Source organism: Camelina sativa, chromosome 1 (assembly GCF_000633955.1).
Source record: "Camelina sativa cultivar DH55 chromosome 1, Cs, whole genome shotgun sequence".
Classification (NCBI taxonomy): domain Eukaryota; kingdom Viridiplantae; phylum Streptophyta; class Magnoliopsida; order Brassicales; family Brassicaceae; genus Camelina; species Camelina sativa.
Window position 1 is genome coordinate 22,600,014 of NC_025685.1, and position 25,787 is coordinate 22,625,800.

Consider the following 25,787-nt stretch of genomic DNA (forward strand, 5'->3'; position numbering starts at 1 on the left):
AAAAAAAAAAAAAAAAAAAAAAAAAAAAAAAAAAAAAAAAAAAAAAAAAAAAAAAAAAAAAAAAAAAAAAAAAAGCGAAAAGAAGGAGATTCATATATATATATATATATATGGGCTTCTTTGTAAATCAATACGTTTTTTGAAACTTAATTAGCTTTTTGATACAGTCACTTTATATGTTTGTGAGAAGAGAGTTTGCAACACACAACAACCTCTCATACACAAGGGTCACCTAAAGAGACTTGGTCTCAAAGTAGTGATTTGGTTAGCTAACCACTCTCAAATGGACAAAAATGGCTCTCCTTAAGGCTAAGCTTTTGATTAAATGTAAATAATTGGCTTCAAAGCTTAAACTCATGAAATCAAATACCACAATCAATTCTAACCCTTTTCATGAACATGCATGCGACTACTCTAAATTTGTCAGAACTTTCGGGACCATGCATAGATGAAATGATTTGGAACAATCCATATATATGTAATAAATATCCATTGTGTGAGAGTCTCTAGTTTTACTATATCTTAGTCCTTTAGGGTTGTTTCAAAATCCCAACTGTTATGATTCCTACCAAAATCAAACAATTAACACACGTATACTAAATAAGAATTATAAATTTATAACCGACGATGGAGTGTTTTACAACATATATACGAATGTTCCAAATCATGTCGGTGTTTAGACTAATTAAGGTTTTACGTAACTATCGAAATTTTTCAATAAAATAAAAATATCTCGACATCCACAAACCAGATAACAAATATCAAATCATGCATTTGGCATAAGCAACAACACCGTACCAACGCATTTCTCCTTTAATATATAAGGCAAAACAATCAATTTCTAGAGCTATACTATAATTCTAAAATTATATGTTTCCTAGTTGCATATAATCAATATTCACTTGCTTGTTGTAATTTAACAACTTAAAAGTGAAACTCAATATTATTAGGGTTGTTGTTATAAGGTTTTCCTAATCTGATGTACATATATATTATACGGATATAAAGCGTGGAAGGTTTATGTAGGCTAGTGGTTTAAGTGAAACCACCTTAACCAGACACTTTTGGCACCTGATGTCAATCTTTTTCTGTTCTATAATGGAATCAATCCAATGTATGAGTTCCTAACTCTCTCTAAGTAGGTGTAGATTATATTATACTATAAAATAAGAAACTTATTTATGAATATTGGAAATGAATAGACAAACTTTTCTTAAGCAAAATTTAATCACTAAATACAAAATAAATTAATTACACATAAAGTACAAAATCAATTAATCCAATATAAAATTAACAGCCACCTTATAATCATTAATTGTTTGGTAACTTTATCTTTAAATTAATTCTTTATCTATTATAAACTTACTTTTTTAATTTTTTTTAATGTTTTTGCTTATATTTAAATAATAAATAGATTAGATAAAGTATTAAAAAATATCTAAAAAATTTTAAAATAACAAAATTATGTAACATTTCCTCAAAATATAAGTCGCATGTTATCATTTAACTGGTCCACTAAGATTTTTACTAAAATAATTAGTCAAACATTTATTGTATAAAGAAAATTTCACTCTAATTAAGTAAATAAAAATATCTAATTTTTTTTCACTTAAATATGATTACAACTATGTGAATATGACTTGACACATAGTGTTTATAGACAATAATAAACTTGATAATTAAGTTAGAGTGTAAATGGGAAAAGCTAGCAACTTTAAGTAAATGAAGCAAAAGAGGGTAACAAATAAAAAGAATTAGATATTTTCCACTTTGTTAAATTTGGACTTTTCTTGTTTTAGTTGTAGAAAATAACAAAAGAGATTAAAAGCAAAATGGCTATTTTTTCGGGATTTACTGTTAATTAACGCTAAATTACCCCTTAATTATGACTCTTGAAAGACTAATTTCATTTATAAGAAGTAGAAAAAGAGAAGAAGTTAAAAGAAAACAGAAAAAAATAGATAAAAGAGTTAAAGAGCAAACTTTTTTATTTATTTATTTTCTCTAAATTTGCTCAAAAAAGTTATATAATTTAAAGATTTTCACACATAACCCACTCTATAAGATACAACAAATCTCTTCTCTGCATTCACACTCTTGCTTGCCTGAGTCATAACAACATTATCAGAACTCGTCTCCAGCTCAAGCAAGTGGATGATTCGTTGCTGCTACAAAGAAGAATCTATTGGGTCTCTGATTTGATTCGTCTCCGGCGGTGAAAAATGGTACTTCCAATTTCTGGGTTTTAATTCACTTTGAGCGTTTCTTAACTTTTACTCAAAGTTTTGATTTTTATTTTTTGGGTTCGAACGGCAAATGTGTATAACATTTGTTGGTGCAAACTGAATGATCTGTCTTTGTCTAATTCTGTGTGTGTTTGCTTCGTCTGGGCTTCATTTAATTTATGCTCTGTTGGTTAAGTTTATACAGAGATATGATGAACATGGTGCTGTTTTAAGGTTTTTTTCATTTTTCGTTGCTTTCATGGTTGTTATTATTAAATTCATTTAATTCTGAAACCATAGTTTAGTGGGGTCTTTGTTCTTGGCCAATAAGACTATTGAATGCTGTTTGTGTCCTACCCTTTTCGTAAAGTAGTTGTTTTTCTTCAATCCTGTGTTATTGGTCTGTATGGTTTATCACATAGTTTTGAAGTTTTTGTGTTCCTAAATGATATGTATTCGATCTGTTGGTTGTTCTTCAGGCTTGTTCTACAGTTAAAGCTGGCTCGATTATTTGGGTGCAAGATCCGGAGGAGGCATGGTTAGATGGTGAAGTTGTTGAGGTTCATGTAGAAGATATAAAGGTCCAATGTACATCAGGGAAGACGGTATGTAAAGACGACCTTAGATGCACTTTGACTATGCTTAAGGATGGAATCTGTATGTGTTTGTCCTGAGATTGGTTCTCATATACTTCTGTTGATTTTTTTTTTTTCAGGTTGTTGTCAAAGTTTCAAACACACATCCAAAAGATATGGAGGTTCCACCTTCTGGAGTTGACGATATGACAACGCTAGCATATTTACATGAACCAGGAGTCTTACAAAATTTGAAGTCAAGATATGATATAGACGAAATTTATGTGAGCTTCCTTCTCTTTTCCGTTTTTTTTTCTTTCTGTTCTGTAAAAAAATTTGGCCTAAAACATGTTTTTGTTTTGCTTACTTAGACATACACAGGAAGTATTTTGATTGCGATAAACCCATTTAAACAACTACCAGATCTGTACAATGACCATATGATGGCACAATATAAAGGAGCTTCCTTGGGAGAATTGAGTCCCCATCCGTTTGCAGTTGCAGATGCAGCTTACAGGTGCTTGCCGTTCAACTTTGAAGTTTTTTTCTTTCTTTCAGTCTCTTGTAACATTCATCATTGGTTGTTTCCTTTTTGACCTTTTTTTTGTTGTTTTTTCTATTGGGTGTAGACAAATGATTAATGAGGGAATTAGTCAATCAATCTTGGTCAGTGGTGAAAGTGGAGCAGGGAAGACTGAGACTGCTAAATTGCTTATGAAATATCTTGCGAAAATGGGAGGTCGAGCTGTTTCTGACAAAAGGACTGTCGAAGATCAAGTTTTGGAGGTAAATAATGACAAAGATTTTATTATAGACCTTGTGGATTGTCAAAGACAGGATTTGTAGAATTTAGTAATGATTGGTTTCTTTTTTCTTTGTTTGCAGTCCAATCCTGTTCTAGAAGCATTTGGAAATGCGAAAACCGTAAAGAACAACAATTCAAGGTGATAACACACACACACACACACACACACGCAAACTCACACTTTTTCATCACTTTTGTTTTATACTGAATATCCATTGACCAAATATTTCATCACTTTTCATCTGTACAATCATTATTATGTTCCAGTCGATTTGGTAAATTCGTGGAGATTCAGTTTGATCAAAGGGGAAGGATATCAGGAGCTGCTATCAGGACTTATTTGCTAGAGAGATCACGGGTTTGTAAAGTGTCAGATCCTGAGAGAAACTATCACTGTTTTTACATGCTTTGTGCTGCACCGCCAGAGGTACATATGGTTTTTCTTTCTTTTCAAACATACCAGAGTTGATAAAAATTCATCTATCTGAACTCTGATGGCTTCGATATTTGATATATCCATCTATCAGGATACGATATCCACTAAAAAATTCCATTTACCTTCACTCTCTTGTATCCCTTGTTCCCATTTACTGAAAGTTTGAAACTGCACTCTAAGCCCAAATCTTCGAAACTGTTGTCCTGATGCTTATCATTTTCCTTTTATTATATGACAGGACAGAAGAAAACTAAAATTAAAGGATCCAACAGAATTCCATTATCTAAACCAATCTCAATGTATTAAGTTAGAGGGGGTAAATGATTCCAAGGAGTATACTAAAACCCGAGAAGCAATGAGCATTATTGGGATAAGTTTAGAGGAACAGGTAGCTTTTTATCCTTCTCCTAGTAAAAATGGTGATATCGGCATATGAGTTTGTATTTAATGTCACTTTCTTCTCAGGAAGCAATATTCCGAGTTGTGGCAGCTATTCTTCATCTAGGTAATATAGAATTTGTTACAGGAGAAGAACCAGACTCGTCTGTTCCAAAAGACAAGACACACCTGAAGATTGCTGCTGAGCTTTTCATGTGTGTAACTAATTAAGTTGATGACTTTCAGTGTGAAAGTTACTCTTTCTGAAACATAGTTTATCAATTATCTAATGATGTGAGAAAGACCATCATTCCTGACTCCTTGAATGAAATTCGGCAGGTGCGATGAACAAGCACTGGAAGATTCTCTTTGTAAACGTGAAATGGTGACACCTGAAGAAACAATTTCCAGATGTCTGGTTCCAAATGATGCAGCACTCAGCAGAGATGCCTTGGCAAAATTTGTATACGCAAGATTGTTTGATTGGTATGCATAGTATTTACGAGCACATGATTTTCTTGCAGCTGAATGATTCTCTTTCTTGTTCCGAAAGCTACTTCCATTATTTTTTGCTAACCCTCCTTATTGCTCTTGTAGGATCGTAAACAAGATCAATAATTCAATTGGGCAAGATCCTGACTCAAGAAACATGATTGGAGTGCTGGATATATATGGATTTGAGAGTTTCAAGACAAACAGGTGCGTAAGCTGTATGCCTTACATTTGATTAATGCAAAGATACCAGTTTAGAATAGTCATTGGGGTATTAAAAGTCACTATTCTCCTTGATATTACTGTATATTAAGTAAATGGAAAACGGGAGACTTTTAACTTTTTGGAATTTATTCATAAGTCAGTGTTTGCTTTTGTTAAGAAAAATTACATTCTGATATGGAAGAAAGGAGAAAAGTATGACGTGAATGCTTCTTGATGCTTACTAATGCATGTTTTTTTTCCCAGTTTCGAGCAATTTTGCATCAATTTGACAAATGAGAAACTTCAGCAACATTTTACTGCGGTTTGTCTGATGTCTGCTCCTTCTGATAGTTTATTTTTTAAATTCAGTCGTACTCCTTTCTTATCCATGATACTTATTTTGGGCAGCATGTCTTGAAAATGGAACAAGACGAGTACAAGAAAGAAGAAATTGAGTGGAGACACATTGATTTCCCTGATAATCGATATGTTTTGGAACTTATTGAAAAGGTAACTAGTTTCATAACATTTTACCTGCGAGCTCTTTGTGAATAGGTTTCCATTTTAACTCCAATTCGCATGTTCATTATTGTCTTCTTACATTTCAGAAACGTGGTGGAATTATTTCTCTTCTGGACGAGGCTTGGTAAGCCTAATAGCTTCAATTGCTATTATTGCTCATGCATTGTCTCTCCTTTGATTTGAAAGTGTATACCTGTATCTTGCAGCATGTTAAATTCAACACATGTAAAATTTTCTGAAAAGCTGTACGGAACATTGAAAGGCAACAAGTACTTTAGCAAGCCAAAATTATCTCCAACTGACTTCACAATTTGCCACTATGCTGGTGATGTGAGTACAAACCTGTTTTAGCATTATGGATTTATGAAATGCAATCATGTCCTGAATAACCAGTTGATTATTTCTGACAACACTGAGTTATCTTTTCAGGTCACTTATCAGACCGAGCAATTTCTGGAAAAGAACAAAGATCGTGTTGTTGCTGAGCATCAGGCTCTGCTAGGTGCTTCTAGGTGCACTTTTATTGCAGGTCTATTTCCTCCTTTAATGGAAGATGCTAACAAACAGTCAAATTCCTCTTCTATAGCTTCACAATTTAAGGTGCAGTACAATAAGATAGCTTTTACGTAAAAATCGTTCGGTTCACAGGATTACTAAAATTCACTGTCTTGCTTTATCCAGCAACAATTGGCATCATTGATTGAAGGTCTTAATACTACTGAGCCTCACTATATTCGTTGCGTGAAGCCCAATAATCTCCTTAAGCCTTCTATCTTTGAGAACCAAAATATTCTGCAACAGCTACGTTGTGGGGTGAGATTGACTTTCATTTTTAGTTTGTCTGTACATATCTTCTTGTTATTATTCTATGCGAGTTTGAAAATTCTGTATACGCATATTTTAAGGGTGTGATGGAGACAATCAGGGTTTGCCGTGCTGGATTTCCTACACGAAAACGTTTTGATGAATTCCTGGACAGATTTGGTATCCTAGCTTCTGCTACTGTAGATAAGAGGTTTGCCTCTCTCAATTCAGAGGTTGAAAGCTTGCCCAGATATTGTTAAAATTTCTAACTTTTGGCTTGTTCCTATTAGTTCTGATGAGAAAGCAGCGTGCAAGAAACTTCTGGAGACAGTTGGACTCAAAGAATACCAGGTATACGTGTATTATGCACATCATTCTCAATACTCTTCTGGGTAGCCGAGCTTGGGATTTTGATGATACCTTGTTTGATCTATCCTGATTTTATGTGGAGCTTAATCTGTTTGTGTTCTCACAGATTGGAAAGACGAAGGTTTTCCTCAAGGCTGGGCAGATGGCTGAGTTAGATGATCGGAGGACTGAGGTTTTAGAAAGAGCAGCCTGCATTATCCAGTGGAAATTCCGCTCCTACCTGACCCGCAAAAGCTTTATTATGCTTTGCAACGCTGCAATATATATACAGGCTGTGTACAGAGGTATCTAAAATTTGTAAAGAGTATCAGTTAACTTAAACATTCAGACAGTTAGCGAATAATGATGTGACTGTTTCATTTATTATCTGCTTTGTTATCCATCTTTTACAGGTCAAGTTGCTCGACATAGATTTGAGGATTTGCGCAGAGAGGCTGCTGCTTTGAAGATCCAGAAAGCTTTGCGGAACCACCTTGAGAGGAAGAGGTCTTACATAGAAGCTGTTGTTACAGTTCAGTCAGGTTTGCGCAGTATGGCTGCTCGTGACGTACTGCGAAGGAAGACCAAGGCCACAACTGTTATTCAGGTGGAGAATCTTTTTTTAGAGGAACTTTGATGGAAAACATGTCTCTTCCTTTTACTGTTCATCTTTGAGTTGTGCAGACTTTTTTCATTCGTCAAATTTCTTCTAGACTCTGATTTCTGAATCTCCATTGCATATACCAGAGCCATTGCCGTAGACGCCTGTCCGAGTTGCACTACAAGAAGCTGAAGAAAGCAGCAATTACGTCACAAAGTGCATGGAGAGCAAGGCTAGCCCGTAAAGAATTGCGAAAGCTTAAGATGGTGTGCTTTTCTACCTCTCGCTTCTGTCTGTATCTATTTATTATTTTACGTTACAGTCTAATGTTTGGTCTTTTGATGAGCTTAAAAACTAAGTTTAAATGAGTTTACATGATGAAACTAGCAGCTGGAAATAGCCCTTTCCATTTTATTGTCTTGAACAAAGACGGAATATGTTCACTTTTTCTTTAAATGAAAAAATTGCAGCAATGATACCTTCATATTTCGTGCAGGCTGCAAGGGAAACTGGAGCCCTTCAAGCTGCGAAGAGTAAGCTTGAGAAGCAAGTGGAAGAACTCACATGGAGACTACAGCTAGAGAAACGCACTAGGGTCAGATAACACAGCTCTTAATCTTTTTCGGGTTTTCACCCATCCTCAAAAGTTTTTTTTGCTAGAAACCTTTATCTGGATCCTGATTCAATACATCCTTCACCGATTTTGTGGCTTTTACGTTGTAGGTGGACGTGGAAGAAAGAAAAAATCAAGAAAATGCAAAACTGCAACTAGCGTTGGAAGAAATACAACACCAGTTCAAGGAAACCAAAGTGTCGCTCTTAAAGGAAGTGGAAGCTGCAAAAAGGACTGCAGAAACTGTTCCTGTTGTAAAGGAGGTTCCTGTTGTTAACACCGAGCTAATGGAGAAACTCACAAGTGAAAACGCAAAACTCAAGGTATGGAATTTGCTCTATTACCTTTTTGACTTCTGCTTCTTAGTAAGGATTTCAAAGCTGTGGAAAACAAAGAAATATTTGGAATTTCATATCTCTTTCATATGCAGTCTCTGGTAAGTTCGCTGGAGCAGAAGATCGATGAAACAGAGAAAAAATTTGAGGAGACAAAGAAAATTAGTGAGGAGAGGCTGAAGAAGGCTTTAGACGCTGAAAGCAAAATTGATAATTTGAAAACCGCCATGCACAAGTATTCACTATTGGTCTTTTGGTTATTGAATTTCCACAGAGATATTAAGGTTTTCATTACCCACTGACAGTCAACATATGCGCTTTTTCTTCATTTGCAGTCTCGAAGAGAAACTAAAGGAGGTGAAATTTGAGAATACCTTTTTGAAGGAATCTGTGTTGACCACTCCTGTTAAGACATCATCAGGACGTTTCCTCTCTACTCCAGTAAAGGTAGACATGCCAGAGAAATATTTAGATGTGACTCTCTCAATCATCCTAATTACAAGATTGCTCTTATTTGTGCAGAACTTGAAAAATGGCCTTCACACTAGCGAAGAAAGTCAATTCAGTGTAAATTATGTTCCTTTCATTGTCTAGTTTTATCTGAAGTTCTGCTCCATTTGTTTGTATATCTTTAAAAGCCGCCTTTGCAGGGAGCGGAGTTTACAACACCGCCAAAGATACAAGAATCAGGATCTGACACTAAGTCAAGGGGATCCCATATTGATCCTCAACATGTATGTTGTTTAGTTAAGTTACACTCGTATGTGTTTCTCATCTTTAATATATCCCCTCTTTGGTTGATGAGAGATTTGTTTTTTCTTGGAAAAGGAGGATGTTGATGCTCTTATCAACTGTGTCACAAAAAATGTGGGATTCAGCCAGGGGAAGCCTGTAGCGGCATTTACCATCTACAAATGTCTTCTTCATTGGAAATCATTTGAAGCAGAAAAAACAAATGTGTTTGATCGTCTTGTTCAAATGATTGGTTCTGCTATAAAGGTATTAAAACAGGATGTCTAAGTCTGTAAAAATTTAGTTTCTATCAGAGTTGAATGATTAGTGATTCTTGTTATCAGTATGAAGATAACGATGCTAATTTGGCATATTGGTTATCCAATACATCAACCTTATTATTCATGCTCCAACAAAGCCTGAAATCTGGAGGAACGGGGGCCACTCCACTTCGAAAGTCACCTTCCTTAGTCCGATGGATGACCAAGGTAAACATACTCTTCCTCTGTTTTTTTTTTTTGGCAATCTTGGGCTCCAAAAATTAAAAGTTCCTGACCTTCTCTATACCAGGGTTTCCGTTCTCCAGCGGCTGAAGCTATTCGACCAGTTGATGCCAAGGATCCAGCTTTGCATTTCAAGCAGCAACTTGAAGCATATGTTGAAAAGATTATTGGAATCATTTGGGATAACCTGAAAAAGGAGTTGAACACTTTCGTTACTCTCTGCATCCAGGTGCTGTGATCCACAATGCTTCTCTACTTTCATCTTTCCTATGTATGTGTGTTGTACCTGACATGAGAGAATCTTTCTAGGCACCAAAAACATTTAAGGGGAATGCGCTAATATCTATAACCACTGCTAAATACTGGCAAGAGATCATTGAATGCCTAGATGCACTGCTAACCACACTAAAAGAGAGCTTTGTATGTGAAAGTCGTTTCCACTCACTGCTCTTATCTCTCTGAATGTCAAGAAATTCTTATAGCTTATTATTCTTACAGGTTCCTGCGGTTCTTATTCAAAAGATATTCTCTCAGGCTTTCTCACTCATCAATGTCCAACTATGTAACAGGTGAGAAATTGTTATTGCCTATTATGGAATATGTATCTCTATGATACGCAGACTTTAATCGACTTCTTCTTTCTGATCTGCAGCCTTGTCACACGACCAGATAACTGTTCATTTATCAATGGAGAATATCTAAAATCTGGTTTAGAAAAGTTAGAGAAATGGTGTTCCGAGACAAAAGAAGAGGTATTCCCAAGTACAGTTTCCTTTCTCTTCTTTTGTTATCTGTCATTTGGTTTATACATAACACAATATCTCGTCTGTGATACCCGTCTCTGATAGTATGCTGGCTCATTATGGGAGGAACTCAAACATACCAGACAAGCTGTTGGATTCTTGGTATGTTTAAATTGTTTTGAAATTTAAGAAATGTCGCCTAAGAAAATTAACTTTTAACTTCCCTTGAAATGAGTAAAGAATATGCATTTCTCACATATGTGCTCCTTGAATTTGCGTCTGCAACAGCTCATCCATAAGAAATACCACATCTCGTACGATGACATTGCAAATGATCTGTGTCCAGTAAGTCTCTCTATCAACCAACTCTTTTTCCGGTAGCTGATGAGTTTTGACATTGTAATAACGCTCGCGCCGTCTTTCCATCACTCAGAACCTTCAAATACAGCAGCATTTCAAACTATGTACTCTGTACAAGGATGAAATCTACAACACAAAGAGTGTTTCCCAAGATGTAAGCTTTCTGAGGAAATAGATCTCTTCCCTTGACATATATGCTCTTTAGAATCTGCTGCTTTAGTAGTTTAATTTAATGGTCGCTCATTGATCAACAGGTAATTGCAAGCATGACAGGAGTTATGACAGACAGCAGCGACTTCCTGTTAAAAGAGGATTCTAGGTGAGTTATGGATTTGCATCTATGCTTATAAAGTCATGTCCTTTTTTGCTTTCTAGAAACTAACAAAACCGTTCCTTGGGCATGAGCAGCAACATCATATCCTTCTCGATCGATGACTTATCAAGTTCAATGCAAGATAAGGACTTCGCCCAAGTGAAACCAGCTGAGGAACTTGTGGAGAATCCAGCTTTCGTTTTCTTACAATAGTAGTAACTCAGAGAAACCAAAACTGCCTGCCCCTTTCAAGAACACCATCCAAAAAAACAGGAGGAAGAATTTAAGAGAAAATTGCTGCGAAGAATTTTTAGATTCGCCGATTCGTTTATCATTTGTAACTCTCTAATCATCCCAGAGGTTTCATAAGAGTATATAGTAGTATGTTGTTTTTGCTGGGAGTAAACAAAAAGAGAGTGACAAGCTTTTTTTGGCTAATGTTTTCATTTTATTTAAATATAATTTTATTTCTTTTTGTAATTTCAAAATTTATTTTTAGACAAAATTGACATTCATTTATCAGTATCACATTCAGAAGAATAATCGTAAGATTTGGGCCTTAGTGAGTTGAAATAGGCCTTTAAAATAAGCTCTCTAATGGTTTAGAATGAGCCCAACAGTGGTAAAAGCTTAGTGTGTGTTTTCGTGGAGAAGACAGACAAATGGCTAAAATCAGGCAAATGTAGTAGTAACCTTTGTTGTGTTATCATCTCTTTTCTTTTCTTTTCTCCTATCTCGATCGGTAATTTAACTCATTAGGGTCTCTCTCTCTTTCTCTGCTTCTCTGCAAATTTTCTCAATCTCCGCCGTTTTGGTTCCATACGGTTTCTGGGGATTTTTTTTTTTTACCGATTAAAATTTTTGGGTTTTCGTTTTTTTACTCAGGAACCTTAGAAACCCTAGTTTTGATACATTAGCTTTAGAGAGAACCTTCCATCGATCCGTGTACAATAAAAAAAAAATAATTGTGTTTTTTTTTTTTTTTTTAATTTGGGATTGGATTTTAAGTAACGAGTTCGAAGATGCCTCCGAAGCAACAACCAAAGGCTGATTTGGCGAAGAAGCAGAAACAAGTGGAAGACAAAACATTCGGGTTGAAAAATAAGAACAAGAGCAAGAACGTACAGAAGTATGTTCAGAGTCTCAAGCAATCTGTACAGCCCAAGCCCGATGCATCTAAAGCTGCAGCTAAGGTAACCCACTTCAGATTCCTGTGATTGGGTTTTGCTTTTTCTTGCTTAATGGATTGAAGCTAGTTCTATAGTGGATTTGAATTTATCCTAATGAGTGAGAGAGATGAATCTGTTTTGGAGATTTAACTGTCTATTCGGAATAAGTTCTCTTTACCAATAAAAAAAATGGTTCTTTTTGAGGACAGAAAAAGAAAGATGAAGAGAAAGCGAGAGAACAGGAATTGAATGAGTTGTTCAAGGTAGCTATTAGTCAGCCCAAAGTTCCTGTAGGTATGTATGTTTATTTTTCATGGAATGTCTTAACTGAAAGCTTGTGCCTTTGTTCTTGATATTGTTTCGCTAGTTCGTTCACTTTGTGTTTAGGTAGGATTTTATTGAATATGGTTTGTGGTTTATGGTAGGTGTGGATCCAAAGTCTATACTTTGTGAGTTTTTCAAGGCCGGGCAGTGTCAAAAGGGTTTCAAGTGCAAATTCTCTCATGATTTGAACATTCAAAGGAAGGGTGAGAAGATTGATATTTACAGCGATAAGCGTGATGAAGGTAAAAGCAGCGCTAGTGTCTCTATATATCAATCCCTTTGGTCCTTTGGATGATGTTCTTATTTTTGCTTTTGTTTATATTGCTTTAGATGGAGATATGGATGAGTGGGATCAAGAGACCCTTGAAAAGGTTGTCGAATCTAAGAAAAATGAATATAATCAGAACAAGCCAACAGATATCGTAAGTTGTTTCTCTCTCTCTATTACAGACTTTTTAATTGTATGCTTGTCCGGACATGTTGCTTGAGGGCTTCCTGTTTCATAACACATGCTTAGTAGTAGCTTTTCTCTTGGTAATGCACTGTTTGTGTTCAAATATACAACCTTTAACATGGATTATGTGAACTGATGCATTAGTTTGGGTTACATTTGCTCGTTTTACTGTGATTAAGCTTTAGCTGATATGGGTTCACCTTATGATGTACTTCCTTTAGCTAATAGCACGGTTAATCTTGGGAGCCAGTTTGCCTCCCGTTGTTCCCTTGTTGTTTTCTGCTCGTTTGGATCATGCCTGACAAGAGCTCATGCTCTTGGTGATGGTAGTGCGAATCATAAATTATGATATAATTGTTTCTTAACTTGATTGTTAGCTAATTCTATGCTAGAAGTAGTAATGTCCCTGCGTACTCTCTCAAGAAATCGTCTGCATAAACTTTGTCTGCCGAGTTCATTGACTTGTAATTGTTTTTGTGTTCACTAATATGTAATAGGTTTGCAAGTATTTTCTGGATGCTGTGGAAAAGAAACAGTATGGGTGGTTCTGGTCATGCCCCAATGGTGGCAAAGAGTGTCATTACAGACACGCACTTCCTCCTGGATATGTCCTGAAATCTCAAATGAAAGCACTCTTGGAAGAGGAGTCATCAAAGAAGATGGCAGTTGAGGACGAAATCGAAAACGAGGTTTGATACTCCACTGGTCTTCCCAATCTGCTCGTAACTGCTAGGACCCTGAACTTGACTTGTGAGACCCATGTTTTCTTGTTCTATGTTTCAGCGTGCAAAACTGCAAACGGCAACACAGATGACTCCTGCGCTATTTATGGAATGGAAGAGGAAGAAAATAGCTGAGAGAGATGCAGGATTGGCTGCTTCTCAAGCAGAAAGAGCTAAGAACGACCGTATGAGGTAGACCCATTCTGATATCAATCTTCAATGTGACTCTGTTTTGTATAAGCTGACTCATTTGTGTGGATATGTAATCTCAGTGGTCGGGAGCTGTTTCTGTCCAATGCAAGCTTGTTTGTGGATGATGCTGAGGCTTGTGAAGAATACGAGCGGGAAAGAGAGCAGGAAGAGACTGAACAAAAGGTGAGATCTCTCTCTCTCTGTCTCACTCTCACTTACTATTTAAACCAACCAAGTCATGTTAATGGAATCATGAGTTTTTTGCTTATCAGGCAAAGAACAAGGAAACAGAAGCAGGGACGAGCAAGAGTAGTGGTGATGGTGAACAGAGTTCGAAACAAGTCGATGAAGAAGATGAAGACGATGACGATGATGATGACGACTTGGACATGGATGAGCTGGATGAACTGGAAGCAAGCTTGTCGAAGACATCGATCCAGATTCGTGAACCAAACAATGAAGGGTCATCTTGAGATGGAAACATGGTTCAAGAGAAACAGGTGGTGGAAGAGAGAAAGCACATGTTTTGTTTTATGTACTTTCAATAGATTGGATTTTGCAGACACAAACCCTATTTGAGGGTGTTGAATAATCTCTGTTACTGTCTTAAATGTCTCTCATTCAAGGACTAGTAGTCTCTTTTTTTTTTTTTTTTTTNCATCAGTGAACCTCGCAAACATGACATGGACGTCTCTGAATTCAAATCCAGCACTCTCTTTCTCCACGTTAAGGGGAATCAAAAACTTCGGCATAGTACCTTTCAGGAGAGGTTTAAAGCCCACTGTTATCGGAATCGCCTCGTGGCCACCACTCCGTTCTTCTTCTTCTTCTTCTTCTTCTGTTAGGGCCATGTCTTCTTCGTCGTCTTCTCCATTGGAGGAGACTGTTAAAACGACTGTGGCACAGAACCCTGTCGTTGTTTACTCCAAATCCTGGTGCTCGTATGGTTCACTCCTCTTTGTAAATCACAATGCTTTTTGTTCAATTAGAGGAACCTAGTTTCCCGATTTCCCTAGATATCAATATTGATACTTTTGCTTAAATTTTGAAATGGGTTTGTTCTTGTGGTGAAGATACTCGTCTGAAGTGAAGTCCTTGTTCAAGAGTCTTCAAGTTGAGCCACTGGTTGTTGAATTGGATGAACTTGGTATGCTTTCATCACTCTATTGTATATTTTTATTTCTGGTTCTGATTATTTTGCTATAATGGTTTTGCTTATGTGTTGATATTGTTTAGATCGGTGAATGGTAAAGCTTGTTACAAGTAGCCTATTGTTTCCAAGTAGATATGGTTCTTGCTCCTCTTCTAGTTGGCTTTGGTTGCTTGGTTGGTAATGTTTGTGGATTAGATTCTGATGAAGGAGGGTTGATATTTAGGGGGGTTTCTAATGCCCCGTGATACCTTTACATTTTGGAGTAGTTTCTGTGTGTTTGTCTCTGTAGTAGTATTACTTTTGAGGCAAAAGATTGGCTTGTTGATGAGAAATCAATTGCTAGGGTATTTGTAATGGCTTAAAACCTTACACATTGAAGATTCTTACCTTCCTGTTGATCTCAGACAGTATGCTTCTATTTTTGACAAACTGTTATCCAATTGCTATCTTTTTCGTTGACTTTCCAAAAACCATTTGTTCTTTGTTGTTTTGTTTTGATTTTTGGGTAAACCATCTATGCCTCAGGGTATTGGTCTTAAACGTTTACAAATGTTTTGGTGGTTTTTTGGCATCTCCAGGTTCAGAGGGGTCGCAGCTGCAGAATGTGTTGGAGAAAATTACTGGACAATACACTGTTCCCAATGTCTTCATCGGTTTGTTATTTTTTTTTCATTTGCATCAGTTACTAACACTCTGATATTTTTTCTTGATTCTCTTCCTGAAAACACAATGTTCGCAAACACGAAACTGCAGTGAAATCTTAGTCACCGCATTTGCGATGACCATCACATAAACAAATCGGATTTTGATATAATGTTTTTGTTCATGACCAGGGGGCAAGCACATTGGTGGCTGCTCTGGTACACTCTCTTCTTTTCTTTCCTCAACGCTGATGTTCTTTTACGCTTTTGTGTGCATTGGCCATCAAGATAATACTCAATGTCTTGTGGTTTTTCTGATAACTTGATATGCATATCATTATTGTTGAGCAGATACATTGCAGATGTACAATAAAGGAGAGCTGGAGGGAATTATAGCTGAAGCCAGTGGAAAAACAGGTCAGACCTAAGGGAGATTTAGAGATGGAACTGTTTGGGGATTTCTTCGTGTTTTCTTTTTGTTTGATATCAGAACCTCTGAATAAAATGATTGAAGTCGAGATGATTTGGTGTTTGAATTTATTGTCTATATAGAGATATTCATTAAGACTCTATTGTGTTTCTTTTCATGTAATTCAAATCCAAGTAATAAATAGCCAGGCCGGGTGTCGTGACTAAACCGGAGTTTGATCTGAATCACAGCTTACGAGTTTGCAACCAATTTCCGAGGTTGCTAAAATGCATATGGGAAATCTATCTTGAGATTGTAAAAGTTGATAAACTTTTTGGTACATACGGTTAGGTTCAAGATTACAAAACAGACAAACCAGTTTAGAGATAAGAAGAACCAAGTCTCTCATTTGACTTCTTCGATCTCGTCCAGTGCGTAGTTGTTGGTCGATATATTGGCGTAGTTCACCTTCGAGAACCGAACCACAACCGGATATCGGGACTTCGGGTCCTGACAATTTAAACCGGAGTATACAAGATGAAACGAAATCGAACCGTTAGATCATAAACTAGGAAAGTAGATGCATTACCTGATCAACGGCCACAACTGATCCAACGTTCTTGTACCAGTAGGATTCTTTCCTTAGAATCTTAACCTATAATAATAAGTCCCCGAAATTTCATATAAGTTTCACATTGATCGCATAACTGTAAAACTAATCTAAATAGACCAGAAACTTCAAATTGTAGTAGATACAAAAAAAAAAAAAAAAAACTCAGCTCAAATCTATACACATGCATCACAGATTATGTACTATGAAATAGGTGACCTTGGATCCTCTCTTGGGGCCAATCGGAGGAGGTTTAGCCTTGGCGGCCGGAGCTTCCTTCGGAGCAGCAGCAGGGGCGGTGGTGGTGGTGGAAAAAGGCTCCGACGAGGGGGTTGCCGGAGATGCATCATCAGCCGCTCGGACTACTAGCCTCGAACCGAAGCTTCTCATTGGCAAGAAAGAGACGATGGTGGCGTTTTTCGAAGAACCGCCGCCGCCGACTACAGCCGCCTTGACATTGGCCGTCAGAATAAATCCGGTAGCTGCTGACGTCATCGCCATCTGTGTGATGTTTTTTGAGGAGAGAGTACGGTACAGATACAGAATGTGTTTGGTTTGTGTTGTTGCGTGATCCAAAAAAGAGACTTGGCATCAAAAAAAAAAGAAAAAAAAAAAAGACAAAGATTGAGATTGTTTTGCTTAAAACGAATCGTTTTCGCCACTTGTAGTATGACACGTGTCATCACAAATACTCATCATCAGTGTCTTCTGGATAATGTGATGACGTGGCAACACTTGGAAAGGAAAAAAAAAATCCGAGCAAAGTATCTCTCTCTCTCTATAGTGTGATTAGGGTTGCTTTTTGGCGCCAAAATTCATTCATTTGTCTTCTTCTTTCACCGATTTCAAATTCTTGAGAATTCGCCCAATGGACGCGTGAATGATGATGTGAAATCTCTCCTTCTTCATCTTTTTATCTCCTTTGTGAATTACATAGCAGCGTTTGATTTTGAATCAGAATCACAATCCTCCGGCAGATCGATTTCGGTAAATCAGTGATGAGAAGAAGGAATCACCGAACCAAAGCTGACGAAACCCTAAATAAGACCGACCCACAACAAATTGGGTTCAATTTTACTGATCCGTCGAGCTCTCAGGCTAATTCAGGTATTTTTCCAACCTCGATTTCGTTTTCGTGACTCTGTTTTTGTTCGTGTGTGTGTGTGTGTGTGTTGGAATTTTTCATTCCTTTTTTGGTTTTAGATTTGAAACGCAGGAGAAGGGTGAGTTTCGACGACGATGTCGATCATCATCGGATCCCCTTAAACGAAGCTCAGGCCGGACGATGTGAGTGTTCGCGTCTAGCCATGGATTCACACCTATAAAGTTCTGTATAAATGAATTTGATTGTAAATTTGATTCACATTGCAGCGATTGATGCTGATGCAAAGACCTCTGAGTTTGCCTTCTTTAAGAAGTTAAAGTCTGGTTTTGGTCACTCCTCTGAATCATCATCTTATGACTCTAATAAAGCATCAAACAAGGTGGTCAAACAAAATCCGAGAACTTTCGAATCCAGAGTCAAACCAGGAGGTACCAATTTGAGGTTTATCATCTGGTGTCTCTTGTGATTTGATGGATAGTTTCTGCTTTGATTTTCATCTCTTCTTTATGTTTTTAAAAATTCAGAACGTGCAGCAGCAGCAACGGACTGTGAAGCTAATGATAGATCCAAGAGTTGTAACTTCTCCACACCCATTCATAGTGCTACTAGACGTGGTAATTCATGTGGCTCTGCTATGTTATCTGGTGTCAATTTGACTCAAAGGGATGATGTTATAGGTTTGTTAGCGGAACTGTTACTTCGATTTCTTGGTGTATGTTTGTGCTACATGATATGCTCTCTTGTATCTTATTGTGACAATCTTGTTTCCATTACATGTTGCTTACACATCTCTTACTGGTATTTTTGGGAACTAGGTGTGATCCGTTTAAGTTCTTCTGTTTTTTTTTTTTTTTTTTTTTTTTTTTGCTGTTTATAGAAAACTATCCGGGGAAATCTTCTTCATCATTGAGTAAAGAAAAGGACACAGTTCCAAGTGGTAGCAACCTGAGATCTGCAAGTGGAGGTAGACTTTGTATGTCCTAGTTCTTAGACTGCTCTTACTATGTCAAAGAAGCAAAACATACTATACGTCAATAATAAAGAAACATGGTTTATGAATTATCAGGAATCAGTGATGAGAAAGGAGACATATTCTTTGTGAAGAGAAAGAAACTGCATCAGTGGATCAAAGATACATGGTTTTCTGAAATCCCTGAGATTACTTCAAACGGGTACACAGTAGTTGTTTAACTTATCTAAATCTCAATACTTGTTTCTATAATGCACTCAGAAGAAGAAACATTTTTCAGGCACGATTTAGTTTCTGTTCTCTTAACCCGGCTGTTCCCTGGTGCTGAGGAGACACATGTAAGCTTGATAGAATCCCTGACTACTTGTCAATTGCTTACCTTGATCTACCCTCAGCACTTTTTGTTTCTTCTCAGCCCTCTAGGCTTTCCAAAGAGAGGACGGATAGAGTCAAAAGAAGAACGTTTGTTGATGCTCCTGGATCAAAGTTTCTCAAGAGGTCTCATGAAAGCTATAGAGAAGTTGACCGCAGTCTGCAAATGGAGGACAGATTGATCCCTTGGCAGGGATGGCTGGAAAATAACATTACCCCGAGGCTGCAGTATCAAACAGGTCATGTTCAGAGTAGTTTTATCCCAAGAGATCCCGAAGAGATTAGATTTCCCATCTTATATCCTAAGGAATCAGTTTATCGACCTGAAGAGATTAGCTTTCCCATCTTATATCCTAAGGAATCATTTTATCGACCTGAAGAGATTAGCTTTCCCATCTTATATCCTAAGGAATCAGTCTATGGACCTCCACTGTTGAAACAGAAGGCGTGCCTGTCATTTCCTGTTGAAGAAAATTTGGACTCTTCTCCCATATCTAGCCTCCATTTCAGAAACTACAAGCCTGTTTCAATGAATTACCACAGAGAAGATAGTGGATACAGCTCAGAGGACTTGTCACATGAACATAGAGACCCTTCATCTGCATTTCTTCTCGAGTGGAATACTGAAACCGCAAGCACCAGAAAGACAGATGATTTTCCACTTAGTTATAACACAAGACTCATCAGATATCCAAATGCATCATCCTCATCATTGAATGATAATCCATGGAGCTCTGACTATTCTCCATCCCATGATTTGGTTACAAGGGAGCTGTACCCTTTACCCCTGCTCTCTCATGACACTTCCGGCAGTTTCTTCTTACCAACAACGAAGCAATCCAACCATTTTGAGCCTGAACTCGAGAGGAATATTATTGATGACGAAGATGCGGTTGCTGCAAACCAGAATCTCCAGACATCTCATTTCACAGATAGCTCAGATTGTTTAGCCAGAGACTACACATACTATCGTAATCTTTCAAACTCTCCAGTGGATCATTGCCATTTTAAAGTCCCTGGATGTGAGATAGCATCCTTCCCATTTTCCAGCGTCAGCAATTCAAATTTGTTGAAAGCGTCAAGTCCTACACCGAATGATCGTTTTAAGTCTCATGATTGGATACCCTTTCGGTTTTAGTCACCTCAAGCTTGGATTGATTCATAGAATGGCTACGAGCTTAAAACAGCAACTGAGAAGAACTACTCAGAACCGACTTTGGTTGCCGTAGGTCAGCATCTCTCTGACTTGTGAACATTTTGTGTCATGTCATTGCTCTGCATTCGTTTAATGAACACATATAAGTCAGAAGACGTAGATGAACGAGATGTTAAAAGATACAGATAATTGCTCTGCATTCATCTCTCTGAATTGATAGTTTTAGATGTTGTCCAAACTTCATTACTGATGAATTGATTGAAGGAGATGTAGATGAACGTTATGATTCGATTCGACATAGACTGATATATATGGTTGAGATGTTAAAAGATCTTTTAAATGAAAGTTATTCATGGGGACATTAGTAATTGGTTACCATTCTTGACGTTTCTTCCTCTTCTTTTTGTTTATGTCCTCTTTTTTTTGATGAATCTCTTAGACCCTTCTCAACTACCAAAGTAGTTGGAACCAGATTGAGAAAAGGTGGGATTAAAAAAGAGTATAAGGCATGTGATATGCGAATGCAAATATATATGTATATGATTGGTTATTTGATAATTGCTTCCTGCTTCCTATTCAATTTGATGGCATTTCGTTACACATCAATTATTATTACTCTCCCGAATAAATATTGTAACTATGATTTCTTTATGTGTATGATCAGCTGAAAATTTTGTAACCTTAAAATTTGTAGAATGGACTAACTTAGTAGAGTTATTACTTGGCTAACAAAATTCGTTTTGTCTTGTTTTTATTTTTATTTTATTTCAAGGAAGATGATCTCAATTCTCAATGCATATTCACCAACCAGATGCATCAGATCTTAAACTAAAACCTCTAAATGTTTACTTAGCTAATTCTTGTAGTATTGTTTTGTTCTGTTTTTAGAAAAAATGTGTTGGTGCGGGAATTGGCACCCCCTATATACCGATCTAAACATGCAAGGAAACCGGTTATCCAAATCGAGAGTTCGAACAATAATGGATTCGGGCTTCAAGCGGAGGCCCAATATCATCAAGAAGCCCAGTTCCGAGGTGAGGGACCGACTTCTCACCTCATCCAGCGGTTGACCTAATAAGAAGAGAGAAACTTTCCTAATCAGCTGGACTACGATTTGGAAAATTGATATATTCTGTAAATCTAAGAAAGTCTATAAATAAAGGGCGATCCTTTCATTGTAAAAGGATCCAACAATTAATACAAAAAAAACCCTAATTCTTCTACTTTTACTTGTTCTTAAGCAAAAACCCTAGCTTGATCTTTAAGAGATTCAATTCTTCTTTCAATTTCTAGTTCTAATCCGATTTCTTAGAGAGATAGTGTTATTGAATTTGTTTCCCCTTCAAACAAATTCATTGTGTGAAACTCAGTTTCTACAATTGGCGCCGTCTGTGGGGACGCTAAGTTCTCAAATCACTTCTCTCTCAGATCCCTTCGAAACCCATCTAGCAACAAAGACCATGTCTCCAGCATCCGACGACGGTGTCACCGACGCAACCGCTCCCCAACAAGACAACCCGGTCATCGGAGCCACCAACCCGCAAGAGGTCACCGCAGGCTCACCTGCCACACTTGTCTATGTCCGACGTCACCTCGGTACATCGGAAAATCCAGCTGACCGCTCGATGATTCCCTCAGTCGAAGTGGAGGATGTTCAAGCACCCCATCACGGAACCCAGGAGCCTAACGAAGAGCCACCCGTTGACGACTCTGGCGCTAGACAGACTTCGTCCGCACATATCAGCGGTCAGTCTTCCCAACTCGTCTCTATGGACGACCTCTGCCTCGTGTTCGGAACGATCTCAAAAGATCTTTTCAAGGCGATATCTAACACGAACCAACGGATGGACGCAATGGAAGGAATGGGTCCCTAAACCGAAGGAATGGGTCCCTAAACCGACATCTGTTTAACGACCCTCCACCTTCAGCCTTCCGCTCTCAAAACCAACACATACCCTCAGTGCTAACCTCGGAGGTACAACCCCATGTCGGGCAAACCTCTCAAAGGAATCCGGATCCCGCTTCTTATCCCGAATTGGAAGAGATTCATCTCAAAATCCGGGATATGGGGTCCTTCCTACACCGGGCTGTGAGCACAGCTCCAGAGATCGACAGGATGTTCGAGGCCACACAGCGAACTCCGTTGACCACTCGAATCCTGGAGACCTACGTCCCAACCATAAAACTAAGGCTCCCAACCTACGAAGGGACGAAGGATCCAGTACAACACATGACCTTGTTCATGGCTATTGTATCCAAGGGTAGATTTACCGAGGAACAGAATGATGCTGGTCAGTGTTAGTTGTTCGTCGAAAGTTTGATAGGGAACGCATTAACTTGGTTCTCTCGACTTCCGGTGAATCTACCGGATCTTCATAGAACGCGGTATCTCCAGCGCTGAATTATGGAAATAGTCTAGGAACCAGGAGAAGCTCTGCGGCAATACCTCACCAGATTCAAGGAGAAGTACGCCAGCCTCTCGGTCATAGAAGACGTTGCGATCGCCGCCTTCAAGAAAGGACTCATTCCCGGGTCACCTTTGCAAGTGGACCTCAATATCCGAGAGGCCAAGGATTTGGATGATGCGCTTCATCGGGGATCTCGTTTCGCATATGTCGAGGAGGACGAAGAAAAGCGGACCGTGAAGGCCCCCTCAACGCGCCCGGCCTCGGTGAAACAAAAAAGCCAGACGGTTACCAGGAGCCCCAGAAACATCACGATCCAAGAGATCCCAAGCGTGGTGTAATCAACACGATATCCGAAGGTGGAGAGCAGAGCACTGCGCCTTCAGATTCACAAGAGGAGCTCTTCTGTGTTTTTCACATGTTCGAAGGCCATTCTACGGCCGAGTGTAAACATCTTTCCAACTACCTGGACGAAAAATACTTGTCCAGCGAGATCAAGGCTACCTACCTGTAGAGCTCGTGGAGGTAGAGGTCATAGGGCCAATAACCCACCAAATTCTACGCCGAGCGAGCAGCAACAATCATCTCTCGTCGCACAACAGAATAGTCCAGCGGAAGAAATCTTGGGACCGCCCAAGCGCCAAAAAGGACAGCAACCCAAGAAAACCCCAACTCGGGACCGTATCTCCATGATTATCGGTCAAACCGATGAATGCAAGGACTCCGTCCGGGCCCTATAGAAACGTGTGCGTCAGATCTGTAGCGTTCAGGCGATCTCCGAGGAAGAGCTGCTTTGTACAGACCCCATCATGTTTTCAGCCGAAGACGCGAAAGAGATCCACCATCCTCATAATGATCCCCTAGTCGTGGAAGTCGTAATGAACGAGTTCAACGTAGAGCGAGTTCTAGTGGATATTGGTAGTACGGTCAACGTTCCATTCTGGCAGATATTGGAAAGAATGGACGTGACACCAGAACAAATCAAACAAGAATCCAGAACGCTGACCGGATACGATGGTGAAGCCAAAATGTCAATGGGCGATGTGAAGCTGCAAGTCCGATCGGGCGGAGTAACCCGAAAGACCAAGTTCGCAGTCATAGACGCTCCGCCAATTTACAACGCCATCTTAGGTTCACCATGGATCTAGTCAATGCAGGCAGTCCCTTCCACCTATCACCTTTGCGTTAAATTTCTAACCGCCACTGGGATTTACACGCTATATGGCGACCAAAAGATGGCCAGGACCTGCTCTATTATCGAGAAAAAGCAATGGCGAAAAGAGGACGTGTAGCAATTACTGAGCGAGGATCACCTAGTCGATCCTCATAAACCGAAGCGAGATTGGCTAAAGGCTACAGGGTGCCGAATTATCCAGGTCAACATAGACGAAACGGACCCCTCCCGGACAGTCAAAATTGGGGCCAAACTCAAAAACCGGATCAAGACCGAACTGATAACTTTTCTGAAATCCCGATCCTTGACATTTGCATGGTCCACCAAGGACATGATCGATATTGATCCATCGACTACTTGCCATAAACTAAATGTGGACCCGACTTTCAAGCCAGTCTCGGTATTGATCGGGCGAAGGTGGTACAAGACGAAGTCGATCGACTTCTAAAAGCCGATCAGATAATGGAAGTGCAATACCCTGGTATGCTGGCGAACCCAGTGGTGGTCAAGAAAAAGAATGGCAAATGGAGAGTCTACGTCGATTTCACCGACCTCAACAAGGCGTGTGCCAAGGATTGTTTTCCTTTATCTCATATCGATCAACTCGTAGAAGCAACCGCGGGAAACCAGCTACTCTCGTTCATGGATGCGTTCTCCGGCTACAATCAGATCGCCATGAACCCAACCGATCGGGAGAAAACTGCTTTCATCATGGACAGAGGGACCTACAGCTACAAGGTGATGCCATTCAGGCTGAAGAATGCGAGGGCGACTTATCAACGCCTGGTCAATACGATGTTCGCCGACCTTTTAGGGAAGACGATGGAAGTCTACGTCGACGACATGCTAGTCAAATCCCTCATATCAGAACAACATATCCAGCATCTCGCCGAATGTTTCGACATCTTGGATCGATTCCAGATGAAGCTAAATCCAACCAAGTGCACCTTCGGGGTGACCTCGGGGGAGTTCTTCAGATATATTGTCACCGAGCACAAAATTGAAGCAAATCCAAAGCAAATTGAAGCAGTGTTGGTGCTTCCATGTCTGACCAATAAGCGAGAGGTACATCGCCTGACAGGTCGAATAGCCGCGCTGAACCGGTTCATTGCGCAATCAACAGACAAGTGTCTCCTTTTCTACCAGCTCCTCCGAGGGTATAAAGATTTTCCATGCGACGATGCCTGCGAATCCGCCTTCGGACAACTCAAGGAGTACTTGACATGTCATCCGGTACTCGTTAAGCCCGAGGAGGGGGAGACGTTTTATCTTTATGTCTCTGTCTCCAGTTCGGCGGTCAGCGGGGTGCTGGTCCGAGATGATCGCGGCGATCAGCGACCAATTTTTTACATAAGCGAGGCTCTCAACGATGCAAAGACACCTTATCCAACTTTGGAAAAGTTGGCCCTTGCCTTGATCATCGCCGCTCGGAAACTTCGACCTTATTTTCAGTCGCATTCCAACGTTGTGTACACTGATCAACCGCTCTAAACTATCCTTCACAGCCCTCTTCAGTCCGGGCGCATTGCAAAATAGGCAATTGAGTTAAGCGTAGGCAATTGAGTTAAGCGAGTACGACATCGAGTTTCGTTCTCGCCCGAGCCTAAAATCACAGGTCCCAGCGAACTTCATCACGGAGTTGTCTCCCAAACTCGAAGAAGCCATACCTAAGGAAGAACCTTGGACGTTATTCACCGCCGGTTCATCCTCCAATCAGGGATCCGTAGTTGGGATCATTCTCCGAGCGCCAACTGGCGAGGTTCTCGAACAAGCTTTGAAACTTGGCTTCAAGGCGTCAAAAAACGAAACTGGATACGAAACCGTCCTGGCCGAGCTGCGATTGGCACAAGGGCTCGGGGTCGCTAGCAACCAAGTTTTTTGCGACTCGCAGCTAGTTGTTATATAATTCAGTGGAGAGTACGACGCTAAAAATGAGCGTATG

The 25,787-nt window shown here is 39.1% G+C and overlaps 5 protein-coding genes across 8 annotated transcripts; 4 read left to right on the forward strand and 1 right to left on the reverse strand.

Annotated features, from left to right (window-relative positions):
- On the forward strand, positions 2,052–11,462 carry LOC104701940 (myosin-13). 2 transcript variants are annotated; one of them, XM_010417712.2, is made up of 39 exons: positions 2,052–2,225; positions 2,705–2,830; positions 2,941–3,084; positions 3,172–3,317; positions 3,430–3,586; positions 3,686–3,744; positions 3,873–4,032; positions 4,280–4,429; positions 4,507–4,634; positions 4,759–4,905; positions 5,017–5,118; positions 5,380–5,437; positions 5,524–5,625; positions 5,724–5,761; positions 5,844–5,967; positions 6,067–6,237; positions 6,319–6,450; positions 6,543–6,652; positions 6,732–6,792; positions 6,917–7,094; positions 7,203–7,396; positions 7,537–7,656; positions 7,887–7,985; positions 8,114–8,326; positions 8,434–8,573; positions 8,674–8,785; positions 8,861–8,905; positions 8,989–9,072; positions 9,167–9,337; positions 9,415–9,558; positions 9,641–9,802; positions 9,883–9,993; positions 10,072–10,142; positions 10,226–10,325; positions 10,422–10,478; positions 10,605–10,661; positions 10,750–10,830; positions 10,931–10,995; positions 11,085–11,462. In XM_010417712.2, exons 1-39 carry the CDS (start codon positions 2,223–2,225, stop codon positions 11,200–11,202), a joined length of 4,440 nt encoding a protein of 1,479 aa, XP_010416014.1. In that variant the 5' UTR covers positions 2,052–2,222; the 3' UTR covers positions 11,203–11,462. The 2 variants fall into 2 exon arrangements, with proteins under 2 accessions (XP_010416014.1, XP_010416021.1); XM_010417719.2 differs by lacking the exon at positions 2,052–2,225 and adding an exon at positions 2,400–2,459.
- Positions 11,669–14,497, forward strand: LOC104701951 (zinc finger CCCH domain-containing protein 21). Its single transcript, XM_010417731.2, has 8 exons — positions 11,669–12,182; positions 12,368–12,452; positions 12,584–12,724; positions 12,813–12,904; positions 13,434–13,625; positions 13,720–13,850; positions 13,931–14,033; positions 14,123–14,497. Exons 1-8 carry the CDS (start codon positions 12,012–12,014, stop codon positions 14,321–14,323), a joined length of 1,116 nt encoding a protein of 371 aa, XP_010416033.1. The 5' UTR covers positions 11,669–12,011; the 3' UTR covers positions 14,324–14,497.
- Positions 14,333–16,257, forward strand: LOC104701959 (monothiol glutaredoxin-S12, chloroplastic). The gene is made up of 6 exons (XM_010417744.2): positions 14,333–14,378; positions 14,515–14,791; positions 14,924–14,997; positions 15,582–15,656; positions 15,837–15,863; positions 15,996–16,257. Exons 1-6 carry the CDS (start codon positions 14,333–14,335, stop codon positions 16,070–16,072), a joined length of 576 nt encoding a protein of 191 aa, XP_010416046.2. The 3' UTR covers positions 16,073–16,257.
- On the reverse strand, positions 16,348–17,250 carry LOC104701986 (photosystem I reaction center subunit IV B, chloroplastic-like). The gene is made up of 3 exons (XM_010417777.2): positions 16,883–17,250; positions 16,643–16,708; positions 16,348–16,563 (listed from the first exon to the last, which is right to left on the reverse strand). Exons 1-3 carry the CDS (start codon positions 17,162–17,164, stop codon positions 16,459–16,461), a joined length of 453 nt encoding a protein of 150 aa, XP_010416079.1. The 5' UTR covers positions 17,165–17,250; the 3' UTR covers positions 16,348–16,458.
- LOC104701969 lies at positions 17,355–21,470 on the forward strand. Of its 3 annotated transcripts, XR_753915.1 has the most exons (9): positions 17,355–17,770; positions 17,867–17,950; positions 18,035–18,196; positions 18,293–18,445; positions 18,646–18,732; positions 18,835–18,940; positions 19,019–19,076; positions 19,154–20,339; positions 21,155–21,470. XR_753915.1 is itself a non-coding variant. In XM_010417755.2 (8 exons), the coding sequence occupies exons 1-8, from the start codon at positions 17,662–17,664 to the stop codon at positions 20,246–20,248; spliced, it is 1,854 nt and encodes a 617-aa protein (XP_010416057.1). In that variant the 5' UTR covers positions 17,355–17,661; the 3' UTR covers positions 20,249–20,634. The 3 variants fall into 3 exon arrangements, 2 of the variants coding, with proteins under 2 accessions (XP_010416057.1, XP_010416066.1); XM_010417755.2 differs by lacking the exon at positions 21,155–21,470 and having other exon boundaries at positions 19,154–20,634; XM_010417764.2 differs by lacking the exon at positions 21,155–21,470 and having other exon boundaries at positions 18,293–18,382; positions 19,154–20,634.

Excerpts from the sequence above, each read along its gene's own strand:
- LOC104701986 (XM_010417777.2), bottom strand. The coding sequence starts at position 17,164 with ATGGCGATGACGTCAGCAGCTACCGGATTTATTCTGACGGCCAATGTC. Across the intron at positions 16,709-16,882 it reads GCCCCAAGAGAGGATCCAAG|GTTAAGATTCTAAGGAAAGA; the intron begins GTCACCTATTTC and ends TTATTATTATAG. Across the intron at positions 16,564-16,642 it reads CAGTTGTGGCCGTTGATCAG|GACCCGAAGTCCCGATATCC; the intron begins GTAATGCATCTA and ends TTAAATTGTCAG.
- LOC104701969 (XM_010417755.2), top strand. The coding sequence starts at position 17,662 with ATGAGAAGAAGGAATCACCGAACCAAAGCTGACGAAACCCTAAATAAG. Across the intron at positions 18,941-19,018 it reads CCTGAGATTACTTCAAACGG|GCACGATTTAGTTTCTGTTC; the intron begins GTACACAGTAGT and ends AACATTTTTCAG. Across the intron at positions 19,077-19,153 it reads CTGGTGCTGAGGAGACACAT|CCCTCTAGGCTTTCCAAAGA; the intron begins GTAAGCTTGATA and ends GTTTCTTCTCAG.
- LOC104701951 (XM_010417731.2), top strand. The coding sequence starts at position 12,012 with ATGCCTCCGAAGCAACAACCAAAGGCTGATTTGGCGAAGAAGCAGAAA. Across the intron at positions 12,183-12,367 it reads CATCTAAAGCTGCAGCTAAG|AAAAAGAAAGATGAAGAGAA; the intron begins GTAACCCACTTC and ends TTTTGAGGACAG. Across the intron at positions 12,453-12,583 it reads TCAGCCCAAAGTTCCTGTAG|GTGTGGATCCAAAGTCTATA; the intron begins GTATGTATGTTT and ends GGTTTATGGTAG.
- LOC104701959 (XM_010417744.2), top strand. The coding sequence starts at position 14,333 with ATGGTTCAAGAGAAACAGGTGGTGGAAGAGAGAAAGCACATGTTTT. Across the intron at positions 15,657-15,836 it reads TGTTCCCAATGTCTTCATCG|GGGGCAAGCACATTGGTGGC; the intron begins GTTTGTTATTTT and ends GTTCATGACCAG. Across the intron at positions 15,864-15,995 it reads GCACATTGGTGGCTGCTCTG|ATACATTGCAGATGTACAAT; the intron begins GTACACTCTCTT and ends ATTGTTGAGCAG.
- LOC104701940 (XM_010417712.2), top strand. Across the intron at positions 3,318-3,429 it reads GTTGCAGATGCAGCTTACAG|ACAAATGATTAATGAGGGAA; the intron begins GTGCTTGCCGTT and ends TATTGGGTGTAG. Across the intron at positions 10,662-10,749 it reads TTGCAAATGATCTGTGTCCA|AACCTTCAAATACAGCAGCA; the intron begins GTAAGTCTCTCT and ends TCCATCACTCAG.